We start from the raw sequence: 22,401 nt of genomic DNA, 5'->3' as shown, positions 1-22,401 counted from the left end.
AAAGCACCAAGGCTCTACGATTCCTGAGCACCCTTGACAGTGAGAACAACAGTCCCTCTCGCTACAGAAAGCTTCTAGAGCGCCAAATGTAAACCAACAGCTGCACAGCACAGTCAGTTCCTGCACAGTATGAACCTGGACACTATTCAAAAGTTTTTCAGGCTGCCCAGTTTTCCAAGAAGTTATTCATGCTCCGATCCAGCGTATGCCTTTTGAGCGTTTCAGACGGCGGCCGTAAATAGAGGCATGAATTCCATTGCTCTGACCTTACTAGACTATTTCTTGTTGACAGCGCGTTAAAGCACGTCGTCCTCTGTGTTTCTTCTGTCCCTGTGCTTTAACGCGCTGTCAACGAATGGATCATTACCAACTAGCCCGGCAATTTGTCCTATACTAGACTATTGTCTCGTGTTATATGTGGCTCCTTCCTTCCTTCCTTCCTTCCTTCCTTCCTTCCTTCCTTCCTTCCTTCCTTCCTTCCTTCCTTCCTTCCTTCCTTCCTTCCTTGCTTCCCTCCCTCTCTCTCTTCGTTCCCTCCCTCCTCCTTTCCTTCCTTCCTTCCCTCCCTCCCTCACTTCCCTCCTTCCATCCCTCCCTTCCTTCCTTGCTTCCTTCTCTCCCTCCCCCTCTCTCCCCTCCTTCCTTCTTTCTCTCCCTCCCTCCCTTCCATCCTTCCTTCCTTCCTTGCTTCCTTCTCTTCGTCCCTTCCTTCCTTCCTTCTCTCCCTCTCTCCCTTCTTTCCTACCTTCTTTCCTCCCTTCCCCTCTCCCTCCCTCCCTCCTCATTTCCTGCTTTCCTCCCTCCTCATTTCCTGTCTTCCTTGTTTTCTTCATTCCCTCTTTGCATATTTCCTTACTTTCCTTATATCTTCTTCTCTTACTTCCTTCATACCCCCCTCCCCCACTTTCACATTGCATCCCGCATGTTGCTAGTTTCCTTCTAAAAGCATTGCGCCGTCTTTCCTGAGGGCTTGCTGCCGAGCCTTGAAGTCCGAGCGAAGCACGCAACAGGCTTCGGCGCGGTCGGAAAGTACTTTGAAAGAAAAACAAAACAAGATGAATCGAGCAAGGAGCACCTCCGGAGAAAAGAGATTTGCGTTCATCTCCTTTGCTCGCGTCTCCACCGCCTCTGCTCCCCAGGCGTAAATGGATCGCCACGTAACCCTTTCCTTTCCCTTCCCATCTGTCGCTCTCTGTGCTTCTCTTCCGCGAGCGAGGTTTTAATAAAACATGCGCTCAGCCGCAGCAAGGCCCGCCTAACTTAAAGCGTGCAAAGCTGGCCTGCAAATTCATCCGTGAAAGTGTGCCGCGATTCTCGCGTGCCCCACTTTCCTCGGGAAAAATAAATTCTTTCCTGAATTTCGGAGCTGCGACAAACTCGGCCTATTAGAAAAATAAAAACAAAAACAGATCGAGTAAAGTAAGTACCGGAGTCAGTTCCTTATCCTGTCTTTAATAGGAAAGGCGTGGATTTATTTTTTCTTTCTTCTTCAGGTATCCCCGGAGACGTATAGGTTTGAAATTGTAGCTACGTACAAGTAAAAGGATTAGCTGTATCGGGAGGCTGTAAGCGTGAAGGAAAAAAAAACAATTACGGAGCTAAAGAAGAAGCAGCGAAGTTGCGATTTTCTGAACTGCAAGATAATAAGCGCCCCAGGAGAAATTCCTTGCGCTAAGTTGGGCAGTCATATTGCTGATTCCTGGTGAAAAAGCAAGGAATAAACCATATCAAGAGCTGAGCGCTTTTAATCCCGTCAGCGGGCGCATAAAGTCGCGCAAATTTGGCTCAAGGGCCTATGTCGTCGCTTCGAACGGCCGTCGCAAACTAACCTCCAACTAGAAAAGCACATGTAAGTTATATGCAATGAGAAATCAAATAACACCTCCCGGAACGCTGTACGACCAATCATCATAAGCGTGTGCTTGTGCTGTACCTTGTCACGGTTCAACCCGCCGCGGTCACTCAGTGGTTAGAGCGCTCGGCTACTGATCCGGAGAACCCGCGTTCGACACCCTGTATTCTGTCCAGCCGACTTGGTAACCCTAATAGGGGCCATGTGCCCCTACTTCCCACACTCGTGCACTGTGACTTCGCCTCTCCAACACCGAACCTTAACTCTTCAATAAGTAGATTCATTTTTTTCCATCACTAACTTTTTCAAAGCGCAAGTACGCATTTGAAACGGGAAACCTGAATACAGCAACAATCGGCGCACTGGATGTGGACAGTTGAAATCCGAAAAACAGCTCTTAACCGCTGGCATGCTTCCTTCAAAGGCGTCCGCACATGGACGAGACTTGAGGTGAAACCTTTATGTTACCTTTATTTCCGCGGCATTAATGCCACGTATTTTAAAGTGGCAATATATTCTGCTAGCTGCGCAATTCTTCCTATTAGTAATCCTGTAATAAGAGCAACTTCAGGCGCAGAAAGAGATAACGTTTATTTGTTCGAGGTTCCATGTTAGACGTAGGAATAGAAGTTCGAGGTTCGGGAGAAAGGCCTTTCAGGTTAGGAAGAAAGGCGCAGTAAATCTCTCCCTTCGCGGAGGAAACCTGAACCGCGGCGTGAGAGATAGAAGGGATTAGGATGGAGGTGAAAACCACCTTGACAGGTGGCCTAGTATGATTGGCTGCGTTGACCAAGAAATAACAGGTAAAACGATCAAGTCCCTACCCAACAATTCTGGACAAAACCATTTTCGACCGGGAAAGAGTTTCTGAGCACAGTTTTTCTTATATTGTAAGTTTTCACTACAACTGAAAATTGGTTTTTGAGAAAAAGAAGTGGCGCAGTATCTGTGTCACATCTCGGCGGACACCCGAACCGCGCCATAAGGGAAGGGATAAAGGATGAAATAAAATGGCGATAAAACTGTCTCACGTATCTCGGTGGGCACTCGAACCGCGTGGCAAGTAATGGATAAAGGAGGAAGTGAAGAAAGAGAGAAAGAGATGTCATGGTGGAGGGCTCCGGAATAATTTTGATCACCTGGGGAAATTTAACCCGCCGACCGCGGCGGCCGCGTTTCGATGGAGACGAAACTGCAAAGGCGCCCATGTGCCGTGCGATGTCAGTGCACGTTGAAGATGCAGTCGCAAGTGGCTTTATTAGAATAATAATAAAAAGGAATTAAAAGATTTTTTGCTAACCCCGGCATCTGCCATTGATACTGAAGCGCCTGAGCTGGTGCAGGGAAAATAAAGGATAGCAGGAATAATGGAGAAATGAAATGAAAGAGGTGGGGGGCCAGGAAGAGAGGATAGGGGGAGATGTAATATACACCAACTATTCACACAATAACAAATGTGTCCAAGTTGTGCGCGTGATTAGTACATTGAAGCTCCCCAGGTGGTCGAAATTATTCCGGAGCCCTCCACTACGGTACCCCTTTTTTTCCTTTCGTCTTTCGCTCCTTCCTTTATCCCTTCTCTTGCGGCGCGTTTTAGGCGTCCGCCGATATTTGAGACAGATACTGCGTCACTCCTTGACACAAAAACCAATTTTCACTTCCAATTTTTCTGTAGAAGTTTAGTTTATGGGGGATTAACGTCCCAAAGCGACTCATGTTATGAGGGCGCCGTAGTGAAGGGCTCCGGAAATTTCGACCATCTGGGGTTCTTTAACGCGCACCGACATCGCACAGTACACTAGACGAGCTTCTAGCATTTCGCCGTTCCACTAGAAATGAGAAAACGCATAGAAGAAATCGCAGTTGCATGCGTCCGCAGTCCAGGAGCCCATTGGCACGTTAAAGATGTAGTTGCAAGTGGCTGCATTAGAACAATAATAAAAGGGAAGTAAAATATTTTTGCTAACCCCGGCAGATGCCGGGGTTAGCACGGTGTCTTGTCGCCGCTCCTGCCCGGATCACCAGCGAAAGCTGGTCTTCCGAATGTGAGGTGGACACCGCCGCGTCCCAAGTCCTCAGTTGTTGGGTTATGGATTCCCGCAATATCTGGATTGTTCTAGCGTGCCCATAACATATGGTATAAGTTCGCCACTTCACCACAGAAGGTGCAATGCAGCGCGTACGACTGGATGTATATAAGTATCTAATTGCAATTTCCTTGGGATGGCACCTTGCTCCTTGATTAGATTTTTATGTGGTTCGGCGTATACTTTCCTTGCTAATCTGAAATGTCGGAGTAATTCCCTGTAGTTTGGTAACAGTTCTAATTAATTATGATCCTGCCAATGGTGGGGGACTCGGGGTAATAGTGTGTGTGCAGCGGCGTGAGCGCCTTCGTTTCCAACCTACGTGGTGTCCTGGAGTCCATATGACTATGGGTTTAAAGTCTGTAACTTCTTCCTCGGGTATATTTCGACTTTCATTCTGAGAGTCCGTAATTACACACGAGACCTTCCGGGAAAGCATCGCCAAAGCAATTTCCGCCTCCTCCGGCTGGGAGATTTCCGGGCATTGAATTGATGCCCCATTAACTAATTTCCATTCCGCATCCGCGCATGCTATCCTTGATATTCCAGTTACCGGTCCTGCCGCGTTAACATAATTTGTCTCTTCTATCTCGCCCCATGTTCTCAAGATGGCGGTCGCCCCAGCCTTTATTCTTATGAACTTCTGGATGCGTATTTCTCGGTACGGGCTGCACCACGATCTTCCTTCTATGCTGGTCTTCTAAGTCCTCTCTGACCTCCGCAGACCGAATGCATGGGAGCCCTGGTCTATAAACTACGTCCCGTCCTCTCTGACTTCCTGATAGCCGTATCATGATAATTGGTTTTTTGGGGGAAAGGAAATGGCGCAGTATCTGTCTCATATATCGTTGGACACCTGAACCGCGCCGTAAGGGAAGGGATAAAGAAGGGAGTGAAAGAAGAAACGAATAGAGAGGTGCTGTAGTGGAGGGCTCGGGAATAATTTCGACCACCTGGGGATCTTTAATGTGCACTGACATCGCACAGCACACGGGCGCCTTAACGTTTTTCCTCCATAAAAACGCAGCCGCCGCGGTCGGGTTCGAACCCGGGAACTCCGGATCAGTAGTCGAGCGCCCTAACCACTGAGCCACCGCGGCGGGGCGCCGTATCATGTGCGAAGTCGAATGGCCTTTAATAATTTCGTCTACAATATTGTGAATGCCCATGTGTGGTAGTCTTTCTAATGCTGGGTTGACCGGGATACTAAGTGCTCTTTTATATAGTTTGGGTATTAGAACGTCCAACTTGCTCTCAATTTTCTTCGTTTCCAGATATGGTGCTGTGTAAGAGATCCTGCTCACAATGAAAGCCTGTATTTACTTTATGGTGTCTTATTCTATAAGTGAATGCTTGTGGTTTTATGTTCTATTAATAATTATCGCTAGTTAGTCACTTGTTGCCTGCAATCGTCTAATCACTTCCATGTTGTTACGCTTGCTGACTATTAACAGACCTACGATTTTCGCAATTGGTACCTCTTTAATTTGCACTTCACCCCACAAATCCTATAGCAGGGTCAAAGTCTCCTTTATTCCTGAATATTAGTAATTCCGATTTGTTTGGCGCGCACTGGAGTGCATAACTTTCGGTGTATTCCTGCATGGTACCCGCTGCACACCGAAGTCTGCTACATACTTCCACTTTTCCCTTCGGAGCTGGTGGTGGTGGGGGTGAAATCATTTATGTAATCATAGAGAGAGTGTTGGGGGTCATGACCTGAAAGGTCACACCCTTACAACCACTAAATGGGATGCCCAGTGAGGCACCCCATTGGCGGTTGCCGTAGACCGGGCGCGCTGCGTTAAGGCCCTTTGGGCCTCGAGGGCGCGGCAGCCGGACAGGGTAGCCTCCCAGTCCTCTCGGGTGGGGGTTTGGGATAGAGGGTAGGAATGGGTTCTGCTTGCAGGCCCACACCATATGGTAGGTGTTAGACACCTCTCCACAGTGTGAGCACCGCCAGTCGAATTGAGGATCGAAATGCTTTAGAGTTGCCGGACACAGCATCGTGTTAGTGACCAGGCGCAGGAGTACCCGCTCGTTGGCCTTCACCAGCCCCTTGCACGGGGTGGGAAGAGTTTGGTGCGTGGATTTGTAATAATCGCATATTTCTTTAAAAGTGTAAAGCGGATTGAATTCGGAGTTCTGGTCACCGTCGGGTCCCATGGGAAATGCCCGGAGAGAGAGCGCGCGGGCGGTGGCGTCGGCTGCCTCGTTTCCGTGGAAGCCTTGGTGACCTGGAGCCCAGACGAGAGATCGGTGAGCGGGATACGAGTCTCGGTTACAATTTTGGTAGATGCGATAAGCCAGTGGCGTAGCCCACCCTTGCTCGACGCTTCTACAAGCCCCTCGCGGGTCGGTGATTATGCATTTGTAGGAGAGTCGGAGGCTGCCAGGGCGATGGCAACCTCTTCTGCGTGAATTACTGACTGGGCCTTGAAAGTAAGGCCGCCTATTGCTCTGCCCTCGTGGACGACCGCGGCCGTGTACCATCCCTGAGGGTCCGGTCCGGAGGCGTCCACGTAGAAGACTTGGTTTGCTCCCAAAATGGCGGTGCATGGCTTCCGCCCGTGCCAAGCGCCTGCGCCATTATGGTACTCTTTGGACATGTTGGTGGGGGCAGGCCGCACATGGAGGACGCGTCTCCAGTGTACGGGAAGGCGGCATCTAATTGCGATGTGCCCCTACTTCCCACTCTCGCGTACTCTGACTTCGCTTATCCGACAGAGCTTAACTCTTCAGATTATTGTTTTCAGTGGTCTGAACATTTTGGGACAAGTACTTCTTTCATTGTTCATCAGTAACTTCTTTGAAATGCCAAGTACGCACTACAAAACGGGCAAGCTGAATACTGCAGCATCAAGTGATTTGACTGTGAACAGAAATCTGAACAGCAGCTCTTAACCGCCTGCATGCTTCCTTCAAAGGCGTCCGCACCTGGACTTCACCTGAGGGGGGAAATCTTTCAAAATGCTACCTGTATTTCCACGGCATTACTGCCGCATCACCCAAAATGGCAATACATTCCGCTAGCTTCGTGATTCTACTAATTAGGAATCATACATCACGAGAAACTTCAGGCCCAAAAAGAGATAACATTGATTTGTTCGAGGTTTCATGTTAGAAGCAGGACGGCGGTGGTAGGTGGTGGTAGTGGTTTTATTAAAAATAATTGTAAAAAGGAAGGAAAAGATTTTTGCTAGCCCTGACATCTGCCATCAATACTGAAGCACCTGAGCTGGAGCAGCGGAAATAAAGGATAGCAGGCAGAATGGAGAAATGAAATGAAAGAGGTGAGGGGACAGGAAGAGAGGATAGGGGGAGAAGTAATATGTACAAACTATTTACACAATAAGAAATGTGTCCAGGTTGTGCGTGTGATTAGTTCATTTTAGAGGAATTAAATCACACACGCGCACAGCACTGTGTAGGTTACAACTGGAGTGGGGCGTCCAGTTATTAATCGTTCAAGGTAGCACTCGCGGAGCATTCGGTCACTGCGTGTAACTACCTGACGGAGAGCAGACGGGACGTCAAGCCCGTCTGTTCGAGGAATGCACAGAGGCTCACCAATGTTCGCCCACGAGTGCGCGCACTGCCCTGCGGCCACAATAACGTCTTGATGGAGGCTGGTAGTATGCCCTGCGCCCTATAGGCCGCGAGCATATCGCGACGAGCATCAGTGAACGTGGCACAGTGAAGAAGTTCGAGGTTTCGGAGAAAGGCGATGTAACGCTCTCCCTTCTCGGTGGACACCTGAACCGCGGCGTGAGGGATGGAAGGAATGAGGATGGAGGTGAACAGCACCTCGACAGGTGGCCTGGTATGGTTGGCGGTGTTGACGAGAAAAACTCGTGTAAAAGAATTAAGTCCAAGCGAAATATTCCGGACAAGACACAATCATTTTTGAATGGGAAAGAGCTTATGATCACAATTTTTATGTATTGTAAGATTCCACTATAACAATCAATATATCCGCAGATCTTTCATATATTGCAAGTTTTCACTATAACAATATATCCGCATACCCCATCGATAGGCTTGAATTTTTTTTTTGGTATTAAAGTTTTTTCTATGGTCAAAAGCGTTCTCCATTTCTTTTCTATGGCAGTTTTGAGTGCTCAATGAGAGCGATGGAAACAATATAAAAGGGTTAGTTTAGTTTATGGGGTTCAATGCCTCAAAGCGACTCAGGCTGTGAGAGGCGTCGCATGAAAGGGCTGCGGAAATTTCGACCACCTGGTGATCGTTAACGTGCGCTGACATCGCACAGCACACGGGCGTCTATTACGTTTCGCCTCCATCTAAACTCGACCGCCGCGGTCGAGTTCGAACTCGGGTACTCCGGATTTGTGCGATGTTAGTGCACGTTCGAACCCGACCGCGGCGGCTGCGTTTTTATCGAGGAAAAACGCTAAGGCGCCCGTGTGCTGTGCGATGTCAGTGCACGTTAAAGATCCCCAGGTGGTCGAAATTATTCCGGAGCCCTCCACAACGGCACGTATTCCTTCCTTTCTTCTTTCTCTCCCTCCTTTATCCCTTCCCTTACGGCGCGGTTCAGGTGTCCAACGATATATGAGACAGATACTGCGCCATTTCCTTTCCCCCGAAAACCAATTATTATTATTATTATTATTAGTGCACGTTAAGATCCCCCAGGAGGTCGAAATTATTCCGGAGTCCTCCAGTAAGGCACCTCGTTCTTCCTTTCTCCTTTCACTTCCTCCTTACTCTGGCTCTGTGTGATGTCAGTGCACGTTAAAGATTTCAAGGTGGTCTAAAATGTTGCAGAGTCCTCCACTACGGCAGCTCAATCTTTATTCTTTCACACCCTCCTTTATCCCTTCCCTTACTGCGCGGTTTAGGTGTCCACCGACAGAGGTGAGACACTGCGTGACTTGTTCTTCTCAAAACCAGTTTTCAAACGCGGAACATTTTGTCTGCACCTGTAATAATAATAATAATTGGTTTTTTGGGAAAGGAAATGGCGCAGTATCTGTCTCATATATCGCTCGACACCTGAACCGCGCCGTAAGGAAAGGGATAAATGAGGGAGTGAAAGAAGAAAGGAAGAAAGAGGTGCCATAGTGGAGAGGTCCGGAATAATTTCGACCACCTGGGGATCTTTAACGTGCACTGACGTCGCACAGCACACGGGCGCCTTAGCGTTTTTCCTCCATAAAAACGCAGCCGCCGCGGTCGGGTTCGAACCCGGGAACTCCGGATCAGTAGCCGAGCGCGCTAACCACTGAGCCACCGCGGCGGGTCTCTGCACCTGTACTGAACGGAGATTGAGTCGAAGGTCACTGACCATGCCGAGGTTATGATTGACGTTTCAGAACCCGTACGGGTTCCTTGTTCACTGGGGTGGCCAAGATTCGGTCGACCTTTAGTGTGTAGTATGTGACCCAATGAGCGGATGTTAACTGCCGGAACATTTCCATTTGTCCTATTCATAGTGTTAGTGGTTGCCTGAGTGATCAATGTCTCCAGTAGCAGCCTTGATGACACATTCTTCTCTTTAGCTATGAGTGTCTCATTGTCCCAGCCTATATTGTGATGATATGTTTCAGCGTGTTCAGCAGCAGCGTTCGATGCTTGATTGCCATTCGCCACGTCATATTTGTGCTCTTGCAGGCGTCGTGAAAACTTGCCGGTTTCGCCGATGTAAACATCGTTGCAGTCAGCGCATGAAATTCTGAATACCACTCCAGGGGCCAGATTACGCAACTGTGACAAATTCTGTCAAAAGTTATTGACAGTGACGTCAAAATGACGACACGATGAGACGTCATCACATGACGCAACGAGGAATCAGCCAATTACAGCAGGGTGGCGCCCCGAGAGCATTCGAGGGGCCGTCTGCTTAATTTTTTATAAAAAGGAATAAGAAATAAGCAGCGATAAAAATTACTAATATTTTATTTTGGCAAAACATTGTGTTTAAAGTTCGAAAATATTAAGCAAAAGAAAAAGCGTTCGAAGTTGTGCTATTAAATTGGCTGGTGGGTAACTTTCGGTGCCGCGGGGGTGTGCTGACGGCAGTAAAAACGCCGTTTTGGCGGCTGCGTTTTTATGGAGGAAAAACGCTAAGGTGCCCGTGTGCTGTGCGATGTCAGTGCACGTTAAAGATCCCCAGGTGGCCGAAATTATTCCGGAGCCCTCCACTACGGCACCTCTTCTTCCTTTCTTCTTTCACTCCCTCCTTTATCCCTTCCCTTACGGCGCGGTTCAGGTGTCCAACGATATATGAGACATACTGCGCCATTTACTTTCCCTTAAAACCAATTATTATTATTACGAAAGCAGCTGTTTCACGGCGTGTTATTGTTTTTTTCGTGGCGTCTGGATTCGAGCTACTGTGCGGTTGACCTAAGTGCGCAGAAAAATTTCAACGAATGCAGTGAAGGCAATGTGACTACCGAGTGAACTTGCAAGAAGCGCTTGGTACGAAATCGACGAAGACAACTTGTTGAAGTCTGTGTTTTTCTGCTCTTTCGATCGATGACAAAAATGCGTAAAGGTGAGGTGTTGCAGTATATGATGCATGGCTGTCTGTTTCTTTTCTTCCGGGAAACAGAAGACCACGAAGGGCGATTTGCTGTGAAAAATAAAGTGCTTTGCCAGCATAAGCGTGTCTTATTTATATGTAGCTGTGTGTCACAGTGACGACGAAACGCACCCCTTCTGCGCACTAACTTTACAAATTGCCGTCAACACCCGCTGCACGCATTTGTTCACCGCCGGTTGTGCGATGCAGACGTACGCCTCATTACCAACGGCAGCTTGAAAGCCGCCAGTAGCAAAGAACCGCAGTGCACACAGCACTTGCCGCCGCACCGACGGCGTGCTCGCACGCAAACCTCCCAGTTCGTCGGCGAGTTCGTCGCAAAGCCACTCCACAGTCTGCTTACCCGGTCGAGAAAGGCGTCGAAACAGCTCGTCGGGCAAGTCAAACGCGTCTTCGTGCGCCCTCCTTCGCCGTTGCTCGCGCCAGCGCCGCCGCCTCAGTCGTATCACCGCGTACACCGCCACCATTTTCTGTCACAAACGCAACGGTCAAATTTACGGGCTCGAAACTGTGAGAATAAACTGTCAGTTAGCGGCTGCATAATTAGATGTGAAACGTCACCACTTCTGCCACATCCGTAACGTAATCTGCAGCCAGCCATGACGCAAAAAAGCAAAATGGCCACCGGCCATGACCGACCAATAGGAGCAAGGATTATTGACACCTTTGTGACAAGTTTTTGACAATTTTCCTAATTGGCAGTTGCGTAATCTGGCCCCAGGATACATGTCGTCGCGCAACCGATTCATTACGTTAATCAGCTTGTTTCGAAGTTTGCATGAAGGAATATGTGCGACGAGCAGATTGTACTTCGAAAATACGCGCGCTATTGCTTCGCTGGAACGAAATGATAATAATAATGAAAGGCAGAAACTATTCCGGCAACGTTTTTAACAATATACATCTGCATTATTTGCACGACTTTGGAATGCTTGCTGTAGCATTTCGTGGCAGAATATTATTGAGGGCAACACCTTAGCAGACCCTCTTCACTTCTGAACAGACATTCACCAAGTTGAGTTCACAACCGCGCAAGTAGATAATCTCCTCATATGCACGCCGGTATTTTCTTGAGATGGCCCTTGGCATCGTCGGTGTGCGTGTAAAAGATGAGCTTGGATGAGACGCCCGGGGAATTTTCGCAAATCATTTTCGCGTCATTTAGTTACAATTGCATTGTCCTAGCCACTAAAACGTGATTTCATTTCGCCCCCTGCGCTCACGCGTAGCGGCCGAGGTGTTCTGATACCACGAGGGCACGTTTGATATTCCCGGCCACGGAGGCAGTATTTTTAATGCAGGCGAAATGCGGAAACACCCTTGAGATTTCTGTGCACATTAAACAACTCCAAGTGGCCGAAGTTAACCACGTTCTCAACACTATAAACCTGATCTCCTCACAGCATCGGTGCATTATTCTGTTCAAGCAATATTTGAATGCACGCTGCCCAAATGTTGCAGTGTGCGCGTTGAGGCCGACCGTTAATCTTTAACAATCGGTATAATTAACCAAGCGTTCAGCATTGGTACGCAGGAACCAAAAAAACATGCAATAAATGGACTTCGATAACGAACTGCAGCCCCAGCGAATAAGACGCGAAGTAACGCAAAATGACGCGGTGTCGACAGCAGACCCGATGTCAACGAGCACAGGCACACGTTGCAGCACCGAGTGCTCGACTACTGATCCGGAGTTCCCGGGTTCGAACCCGACCGCGGCGGCTGCGTTTTTATGGAGGAAAAACGCTAAGGCGCCCGTGTGCTGTGCGATGTCAGTGCACGTTAAAGGCCCCCAGGTGGTCGAAATTATTCCGGAGCCCTCCACTACGGCACCTCTTCTTCCTTTCTTCTTTCACTCCCTCCTTTATCCCTTCCCCTACGGCGCGGTTCAGGTGTCCAACGATATATGAGACAGATACTGCGCCATTTCCTTCCCCCCCCCCCAAAAAAAACCCAATTATTATTGGACACCTGAACCACGCCGTAAGGGAAGGGATAAAGGAGGGAGTGAAAGAAGAAAGGAAGAAAGAGGTGCCGTAGTGGTGGGCTCCGGAATAATTTCGAACACCTGGGGATCCTTAACTCGCACTGACATCGCACAGCACACGGGCGCCTTAGCGTTTTTCCCCCATAAAAACGCAGCCGCCGCGGTCGGGTTCGAACCCGGGAACTCCGGATCAGTAGTCGAGCGCCCTAACCACTAAGCCACTGCGGCGGGTCAAACAAAATTTCATCTTCATTCTTCACCGAAACGCGGCCACCGCGGCCTTGATGCAACCCTGTGACCTTGAGATCAGGAAGAGAACGGCACAGCCTCTGAGCCACCCCAAAAATTAAGGGAATAGAATGGGAGAACAAAAATGTACAGGTCGTGCGCGAGTGACTAACGCGATTATTTATCAGCCTGCGCGGGGTATGGGAAGAACTTCGCGTTGCGATGGCGCTTTGTGGTGACCTCATGCGTGACATTACTGCGTGTTGACCAATCAGCGCGGCTGCTTTCGGTGTGGACACCAGCGCCGACAACGACGCTGCAAGACCGGAATAAGAGCTAGTAACAGCTAAGTACACAACAGCTCTATCTCACCGGTACTCACCTATGGTGCAGAAATGTGGAGGCTAACGAAGAGGGTAACGAAAAGGGAGGAAACGAAATGAGTGAGCGCAGTCAGGCTGATGATGGTGGTGATGATGATGATGATGATATAGTGCCACCGGTGGGAATATATTAACTTGCTCTTTTTAATATTTACGGAAACATAACTGATACTAAAATACGAGTGATGAATACATTTCATAAAATACCTGTGATGAATACATTTCATGCAACGATTGCTACTCTTGAAGGGTTAGGAGATAATTTTATAGAACCTCCTGTAACGTTCTTTGTCAACATTCGTAACATTGCATCAATATACAACTTTCAAGTGCATTTAGTAAAGGCGGGAGACAACATGCAAAACGTGACACTGATTTAGACTAATTTAAATTAGACCCATGAGACTTGTACGAAGGAAAAAAATATTTGTGCTGCTGTCCCTCTAGGACTTGCTCTTTTTCTCATCTCTCTTAAAGAAACGGGGCCGCCACGTTTCGGTGGAGGCTAAACGCAAAAGGCGCCCATGCGCTGATCGCCAGCTGGTCGAAATTATTCCGGAACCCTCCACTACGGTACCCTTTTCTCGCTTTCTTCTTTCACTAGAACCTTAGTCTTTTCCCCCAGGGCGCGGTTGAGGTGTCCACTGAGATGCGAGACGGTTATTGCGCCATTTTATTTCCTAAACAAAATTGCAGGGGACACTTAAGTTCCGCCTTAAGGGTATGAGGCTATAGCGTTAATGGGTTAGGCCTCATATATGCGGAATTGGATTTTCTCTACTTTAAAGTCATAGATGTCTGCGAGTCCTCATACCCCCTCCTGGCGCTGTGGTGCAGCGGTTGTTGTTGTCGTTGTTGCCTCAAATACGATGGCACATACCCACGGTGAGGGATTGGCCAGGGTTTGGTGCAGATTCAAGAAGGGAAAATCTCATCGGTCAAGCGATGCGCCACTGCCCTCCAATGGCAGGTGCTGCCCCAGGTGGCACATGTGCGTCTGAGGTTTTTCTTCTCGAGCAACCTCTCTTAACCAGTCATTAATTTAACTGCACCTGCCACAGTGAGCAGTTTGCTCACAATCCGGTAAGCAGGTTGTGATGACGACACAATGTCACGTGATTAGGTAGGCCACCAGGGTAGCTGACCTAGGTTGCTTCTGTGGGGATTTTTCGCTAAGGACCTTCGACGCCGTCAATGGACGCCGACGACGCCAATTTTCAGCGACACGGTATCCTTAACGCTATCGTATTAAAACCACTAATTTAAGCATGGAAGATTTCCACTTATCCCCTTTGCCACCGGCACAAGATTGGCAGTTGATGACCATCGATTTACTTGAAGTAACTGACATTCACTTCAATTAAGTAAGTTTGATTAAATTAATTCCCGATGTCATTAAGGTGGACGCTGTGGATTGCATGGTATAATGCAGGGCTGTATGACTAAACAAAGCCCAACAGCTTTCGCTGTCAAAAATTTACAAAGACATAACGGCGCATAGAGTGGGAGGTAAAAGGAGGAAAGAGAAACCGTATGTAGGGTTTGACGTCCCGAAGCGAAACATGGAGGGTCGTAGTGGAGGGCCCCGGATTAATTTCGGCCACCTGGTGTTCTTTAACGTGCACTGACATCGCACAGCGTACGTCCGCGTTTTCGTTTCGCCTCCATCGAAATGCGAATGGCGCTGCCGGGTTTCTACCCCTTCCCCTAGAGCTCACTAGCCCATTGCCATAGCCACTAAGCCGCCATGGCTGGTGAAAAAGCAGAGCCGAAATGGAACGAATGGAGGGAAGGAAAACAACAAGAAAACAGAATGAGAGCGCAGAAAATTGGAGAGGACATTTAAGCTCCGCCTTAAGGGCATGACGCGATAGCGTAGGGGGGTAATGCCCATGTATGCAGAATTGGTGATTCTCTACTTAACATTCACAGATCCCTGGGAGCCCTCACACCATTCCTGGCTCAGTGGTGCAGGGGTTAAGCGTTGCTCAACTTTCCTGCGATGGCAGGTGCTGCCACCTGTGGGCCTCTTGCGGCCCAGGTCGGTTTTCCCGAGTGACCACAATTAATTTAACAGCCGCCCGCCACGGTGGCCAGTTTGCTCACTATCCGGAGTGCAGGTTGTGATGACTCCGCGAGATCACGTGACCTGGGTGGCCCACCTGCCTGGGTTGCTGTCTGGGGTCTACCTTCGAGAGCCATGCTCGTGATTTTTCGCTCACAGCGTCGACGCCGACACCAGATTTTCTGAAGAACGGGGCCTTTAGCGCTATCGCGTCAAAAGGAACCGACTTAGGAGGCAAAGCAAAGCTGGCTACGCTAATCGCGGACATACTTTCGTCTACGTTTCAGGGGACGCCCCAGATGCAGCTCTCGCTTTGCAGCATCGGTAAGGAAATGACCCCCGGCACCCGAAATAACTCAGAAGCCCTCATAGAGGCGTTTGCAGTAGCTCTGAAAGCTGCTTTGCGAAGGGAAAATCCCTCACACTGCGCCACCAAAGAGTAAAGCGATTGCATGCAAAAGAGAGAGCGTCGGAAAGTGCGGGAGAGGACGGATACCCCTGATCTTGGCGATTTGGTGCCACAGCTGTGCGGCCTCGTGGAAGGACTGGAGGCTGTCGACGGCGAAGACGAGCACGAAGCCCCGACCGGAACGGATGCTCAGGTCCCGCATCGCGGGGAAGTGGTGCGAGCCCGCAGTGTCCAGGATCTCCACCGTGTGGAACAGCCCGTCTGCGAGGGAGAGAGGCAAGACACACAATGCGTCAAGAGAAACTCGTCCGAAGAGACTAAAATCAGCAATATGGCTGGAAGAGCGTTCTTTTATGTACTGTTGGTCCTGGTAGCGCAGCAAGGTTGTGGCTGATGGAAGTGGAGACAAACACGGGGGCGCTGTGTTCGTCTCCTTATGTTAGTGCTTATATATATTAGCTCCTTATTATTATATTATTATTGACACGTGTACTTATCTTTATCGGGCGACCACGTTTCGCCGCCTAACAAGTGTTATCGCACAGCGCGGGACGCGCCTGCATCCATCCGAAGTTTCTGGCAAGTCATCTATGCTTCTATTCGCTGTCTGTTGTAGACGAACCTTATGTTATCTGATTTCATCGCCTGACGCAAATGGTGTAGAACTTTGTGGAAGGCACGCGGGTCCCAACGATTAGTCTGGAACATTCGACGACTGCTATATAACAGCCGACGCGCTTGACCCGCGGATCAGATTTTCGACGATCGCCGACCGTGTTCGCCGCTACCGTTGTGCTGTAAGTGTAGCCTCTTTTTGTGGGCACAGGTTCGCCCAATAAAAGTTAGTTTTGTCTTTCACAGTATTGCTACTGTGTTCTTCAACGTCACCACCACGTGACATTATAACATATTAGCTCCTTATGTTATTGCTTGTCTTCATAGTAGTAAGTTTTATTAAAAATAATAATAAAAAGGAAAGTTAAAAGATTTCTGCTAACCCCGGCATCTGCCATCACTGTGGCGGTGGCACCTGAGCTGGGGCAGCGGATATAAAGGATAGCAGGCAGTTTGAAGAAGTGCGGTGCCACAAACACCGATGCGATACCAACTTACCCGCCAGAAGACTATTTTCTTTTGTGTACGTCTTCGTGTTTTAGTGGCCAGTTCGGCGAGGTTTCCTGCGCAATGAAATAATACCAACTATTTCCCGTTATTGGCCTATTGGCTGGAAGAAAGCACTTGCTTCCTCAGTCGTGGAACTCACTCACACTCTCGAGACACTGGCGCTGCTGAACCGCCCCCCCCCCCCCCCTCTTCTCCGGCGACTATACCTACTGACTTTACTTCCTTGAGAAAATTTCTCATTTGCTCTCTCTCACGCTCTTCAGCCACATGGCTGGATAAAAAGAAAGAAAAAGGCAGAAGAAAAAACGAGTCTAAGCAAGAATAATAATAAAAAAAACTAAAGGAGGCACTTAGCGTTTTCCCCAGACAAGTTATTTCTTCATCGCTTCTGAGAAAATGTGACAGATAAGAGACTTTCAGCCCTAATGCTTGTTGCAAGCGTGAACCTTGAGTACAGTTTCATTTAACATTGGCAGCAAGTAACACAAATGACAGAGAGACAAGCAGACAGGTGACGCAGACGGTTTCTTTCCCGCACGCGAAGTAGCTTCACGTTGTCTTTTTTTTTCCCTTGTAAAAGAAGTGCTCAGCAGATGGGGACGCCCGACACCCTGTATTTGCCATGGACCCTCAGATTTTTGTTCTGGAATGATCGAATTGTCCTTTTTCACTTTGGCAAGTGCTATAAATGCTCATTTGTTCGGGAGACATTGGTAGGCGCAACTGCAATGCCGTCTTTGTTGACATAGCCTGATCATTATCCCGGCTATGTCAACTGCCGAACAAACTACCAATGACGGCTAATTAGCGGTCTTGCGCCAGCTTAGGCCACCCTATAGCCGTCAACTTAATCTCTTCTACATGCCTAATTTTCTACCGACCCCTGCTAAGTTTGCCTTATCCTGGAATTCACTCCGTTACCGCGAGGGTTTATTGTATATGTGTTATCGGTATCGTATGTCCATTTCTTCATCTTGATTTCAGCTAGGACATAATCAACTCAAATTTGTTTCCCCGGCTCAATCCCGTATAGTTTCTTCTTTCTTCTTCTCTCTCTTAATGCTACCCATATTTTTTCCTTGCCGCAGCTGTCTGCATAGGCGGCAATTTAGCCTCTAATCTTTCCGTTATTCTTCAAGTTCCTGACCCATAGATAAGTGCAAGCAAGATTTCGACTAGCAAATAACCTATTCCCCAGAGATGATGCAGCACACACCTGCTCTGCATCATCGCTCGCACAGTGATCAGCCAATAGCCTCTATTTTTTTTCATTTCATACCTCCCTTGGACATAACATGTGGGATGCGAAGGCTGACGCTGCGCCACTGTACGCTGATTTTTACCGCCTCCGGAGTTCACTGTGGTCCTTTGCGCTATCTTCGAGGTAGGCATCTTACCATCACCTAAAGAACCAGCGGAAAACAAAGTAAGATTATGTTACGAAACTTTCGCAGAATCGGCTTTGAAAAGCTATCCGGCTCAGCATGGTCATTATTACGCATGACAGAGCTCAGTCCGTGTTGAACCTGTCCGGCAATCGCTTTCCTTCAGAGCCTGTAATGCCAGCACGCACAATGACTATGCCCCCCCCCCCCCCCTCCTCCCACACACACACACTTTTTTTTTCATTCGCTTCGTTTCACAATGTGTGCTTGTTGCTTGTTCCCAGCCTTGCCTTGCAGCAAAGGCGCCCAGGTGTTTCTGGGAAGAAACGCCGCAAGGAGCGGAGGGGTCCGTTTGATTTCATGGCGAAAGCAGCGAAACGGAGGAGTGCGGTGAGGAGGAAAAGGAGGAGGAAGAGGAGGAGGGGGGAAGTGATGTACATGAAAGAAACAATGCTAGGCTAAGCCTTCTTCGATATTTTTACCTTTATGTCTTCCTCCGCCTTTTTAGTGAAATAAGGGGGCCATTGTACCGAAATCCAATAGTGAACAGGGGTGTTCTCAGAATTGAGCTCCCCATATTTTGTGAACATCGTCCGCATGCAGTAAGGTTATCACACAACAAATTCACTCCACTCATGTGACCCACTGGTCACAATTTTGGTTCACTGACCTGTTATTATTGACGTGAGCCATCAGTTGTCACTTTTCATGCAGGAAATTGATCAGAAACATGTTAGCCTTGTACAAATGACCATGGCCATCTTACACAACTTCACCTTCGTATCGGTTTACCCTAAACCTCAATCTAGTTTCATTATGTGAAAGGTCTTCCGACTTCCACTGCGAAAAAAGTGCTGCACCTGACCTGGGGTCGTTCGAACTGGGGCTGGGTGACCTAGGGCCGTGTGATCTCGGCTGTGCGGGTAATCAGGGCCATTTTATCTAGGGCCAAGTGATGTGGGGTCCAGGCGTCCCATAGCAACATGTGTTGCATTCCTGATAACTAATAGATAAAAAAGGAGGGGCCTAACAATGTTGAAAGTCGCAAGCGTTGCTTCTCACCAGAATAGCCATCGTAACTAATTAATGCAATGAAGTCGGAAACGACGACAACACGAGAAATTAAAGAAGGGCTTGCTTCTTTGAACCCTGGATCGCCTTTCCGGTTTCCTTGCATGTTTTTATAGAGGACCTCAAATTAAGCCAGGACTGCGGGCCCGTCTAATTGGCCAGTCTAGGGGGTTGGAAACAGATGCAAATTGAAGAGGCACCGTTAGGACACACCGAATTAAGAAATGCCAAGTAATGAGAACGTTACCTTGAATAAGTTCGTTAAATTACAGCCTTAAAAAGGAAGCGAAAAAAAAAACGAAACACGAATAAAGAAACAACTGAGAATAACCGCTAGTCGACAGTAAGAAAACTGGGGACGCGCTCCAGGTACTCGAGGTGCGGTGGAAGGGGGAGGGGGGAGAGAGAGAGATGAAGAGAGGGAGGAGGTGTGGGTGGGTGTTGGCACGGTGTAGTTTTTGCGCGAAGAACGCGAGTGAAGCTGTGGCGGCGGCTGTGGCAGAAGCAGCTCAAAAGAAGACGACGCTGTTAATTGCCACTGGGGCGGTTGGCGCTGGGAGCCGCCCCGCACTAATTAAGTCATTAGCAGCGCGGCAGCGACTCGTCTATACGAATGCAGCGTGCCGCCGCCCGCTTGCCCGGGCGAACAAGTGGCCTTGGAACGGGACAGCCCGGGAACACGGCAGGGGCCGCTTGCGTCGTCCCGCGTACAGTACGTGTCTGCGAGTTATGTCTGGAAGCGGCCGCTGCGATGAATGTCCGAGATGCTTCTGAGGCGGTCGCAACGAATTACGGGACGGAAGAGTGGTGACGAGAGACGCATCGCAAAGAGCTTGGTCGCTTGTACGTTGATAAGCTGCTCTGTGTTTCTTTTGAAAAAGCGAAGCAAGCAGAGCGTGAGCCCCGTCTCCTGTCGTTACGTTCACTGTAGCCTTGAGTGAATAATTATTTATTTATTTGCTCATTTCTGCATGCTGCAGCCTCGCATGAAGCTGTGGCAGGATTAGATATAAAATGCACGAACAAATGGTAACAATTAGCTGCACATGAGATAGTTGGAAGCACGAGGAAACACATAATAAAAACGCGTCAGCTAAACATCGCAGAATATAAAAAAAATATTTCAAAGGCAGAACACGAGTAAAGCCAGGAAGGGAGCTCCAGATTTGCGTAGTGTGCGGAAAAAACTGCATGCTACGGGCGTGAAAGAGGATTACGAAGTAGCAGAAGTAAAGTGGATGAAAAGAAGACTAGATTGTTTGAAATCCAATTAAATCCGAGAAATGAAAGTGCGCGAGAAAGAAGAAGACAGCCTCCATAGAATATACAAGGGTCTGCGTCACAAAATTATCCAATTGCTTCACTCTTTACCCATGTGTGCGTTTGTATCAGCAATGCACCTTGGCTAATCCCCCACCGTGGGTATGTGCCATTCAACCTGAGGACATCATCATCATTATACAAGCGTTCAGGGGAGCCGCACGACACGCGTGTGCACTTGGGCGAGTTTGCGCATCTTCTCAACTGAACGGGAGCCAAGACAACAGAGGCGCCGACGTGTGTCGTCTTGGCTCCCTTTCAATTGAGAACAAGCACCAACTATGCGTCCACATGTATGTCGTCTTTCATGTCTGTTGTTTTAGCTCGTTTCAGTCTTGAACATGCACCAACACATCCATGTGTGCATGTTTGTTGTCTTATTAGCACTGTTTCAATGGTATGTTGTCATCTTAGCGTCTTTTCAGTGGAAAACATGCACCACTTCGCCCAACTGCGCATGTGTCGTCGTCTGCTTTCTTTTAAATTGTTCTAATTAGCGCCGTTTCAATCCGGATCGCTAAATAAGGGAAATTGTAAAACCTGTGGCTTGACGTTTCTGGCTATGTGACATTTCTTTCACAAAGATTTTTTATTTATGTGAATACTAGCGTGTAAACACTAGAAAATAGAGCCGTTCACGGGTACTGGTTTATTGTTTTTTTTTGGCGTTCAACGTCCTAAAGCGACTCAGGCTACGTTCACGGTTATGAACGGCAACTAACTCATTCTCTGTCACTTCGGCACGAGTGTAATCTCAATGACCGTGTGTAAATGCACAAATTCACGGCAAGCTCATTCCCTTGTAGCAAAAATAATCTCACTCAACAATTGCGAGATATTACATCAACTCAGCGCTTTGAGAGCTTGAAATCACTGGAAGGGTTCCAAATTCCAAACAATATATTTCGCTTTGCGGAAGATAGGTTTTGGTTCCTGCCCGCGTCCACCAAAATTTCTATATATTTGCCTATATCCATTTTTTTCCGTAATGCAGCAACGTGTTTGATATTTGACGTCTGTCAACAACCTGCTCAAACAGGTTTTTATCTCTGCTCACAAAAGAGTGAAGAAACCAAAAAGCACTCCCTATTATGAAGGAGTGCAAATCCAGCTTAGGATTTGAATCAGAAAATGTTGTTGAAATCACGACTGCAATTTTACCGCTGCCAAAGTTGTGGCATAAGGGGCCATGGCTTGATCTTTTATGCCGGACGCTCGGCGAAGCAGGACTAAGTGCTGCCTATTTCTTCACCATCGCGATTCAATGATCCCCCAAGCGCTCTTAGATGTGAACTGATAAGCGAGCTGTTTGCATAGCGATAATAGCCTGCTTGTCGCAGACGGCTCCAGACAATTGGGCCTCTTAGACACGTGGGGCACTCTGTAGTGGAGTAGCTGCATGACGCAAAAATCAACACATAGCCGGACGTCCCCGTACTCGCTTTATTCGTTTAAACAAAGGGCCTTGCGCAACAACGCAATGCAGTCCTTCTTCACGCTGCAGCTTATGCAACGGTTTAGATTCACGTGCGAAAATCGCGACAGGGAGAAAATTTTACACCCTCGTTTTTCCAGCATGTGCGCACGTATGGACTAGTGCGCTGCTAAGGCTGCCAGCTTCTGGGCAGCATTTTATAACAGCTTTCTTACGGAAATTCATTCTTCGACCGTTTTCTCATTGATGTAGCTGCCACTTGTGACGTCAGAGATTATAAGAAGCAAGAAACATGATTCGTCGGCAGCAGCGTCAGGGCCGAGGCTCACCGCTGGGTGAGCGGAAGGAAAATTAATTAAAGAAATGATTTTTAGAAAATACAACCCTAGGTTTGGCATTTTCTAACTGATTTCAAGGCTCAACTGAAAGTTCATGTTCTTTGCTTGGCGCGTAAGCAACGGATTAGATGGGACGCTGTTTTCG

The 22,401-nt window shown here is 48.3% G+C and overlaps 1 protein-coding gene across 1 annotated transcript in view; it reads right to left on the bottom strand.

Moving 5' to 3' along the window:
• LOC144118409 (ras-related protein Rap1-like) overlaps window positions 1-22,401 on the bottom strand; it is an 81,506-nt gene that overhangs the window by 13,205 nt on the left and 45,900 nt on the right. Inside the window, exon 2 of the mRNA XM_077651352.1 lies at window positions 15,670-15,843. Within this exon, the coding sequence (XP_077507478.1) occupies window positions 15,670-15,843 (174 nt within the window). The remainder of the gene's footprint in view (window positions 1-15,669; window positions 15,844-22,401) is intronic.

This window comes from Amblyomma americanum, chromosome 2, assembly GCF_052857255.1.
Source record: "Amblyomma americanum isolate KBUSLIRL-KWMA chromosome 2, ASM5285725v1, whole genome shotgun sequence".
NCBI lineage: Eukaryota > Metazoa > Arthropoda > Arachnida > Ixodida > Ixodidae > Amblyomma > Amblyomma americanum.
Note: the sequence above shows the minus strand (reverse complement) of the source record. Positions and strands in the feature narration are given on the sequence as shown.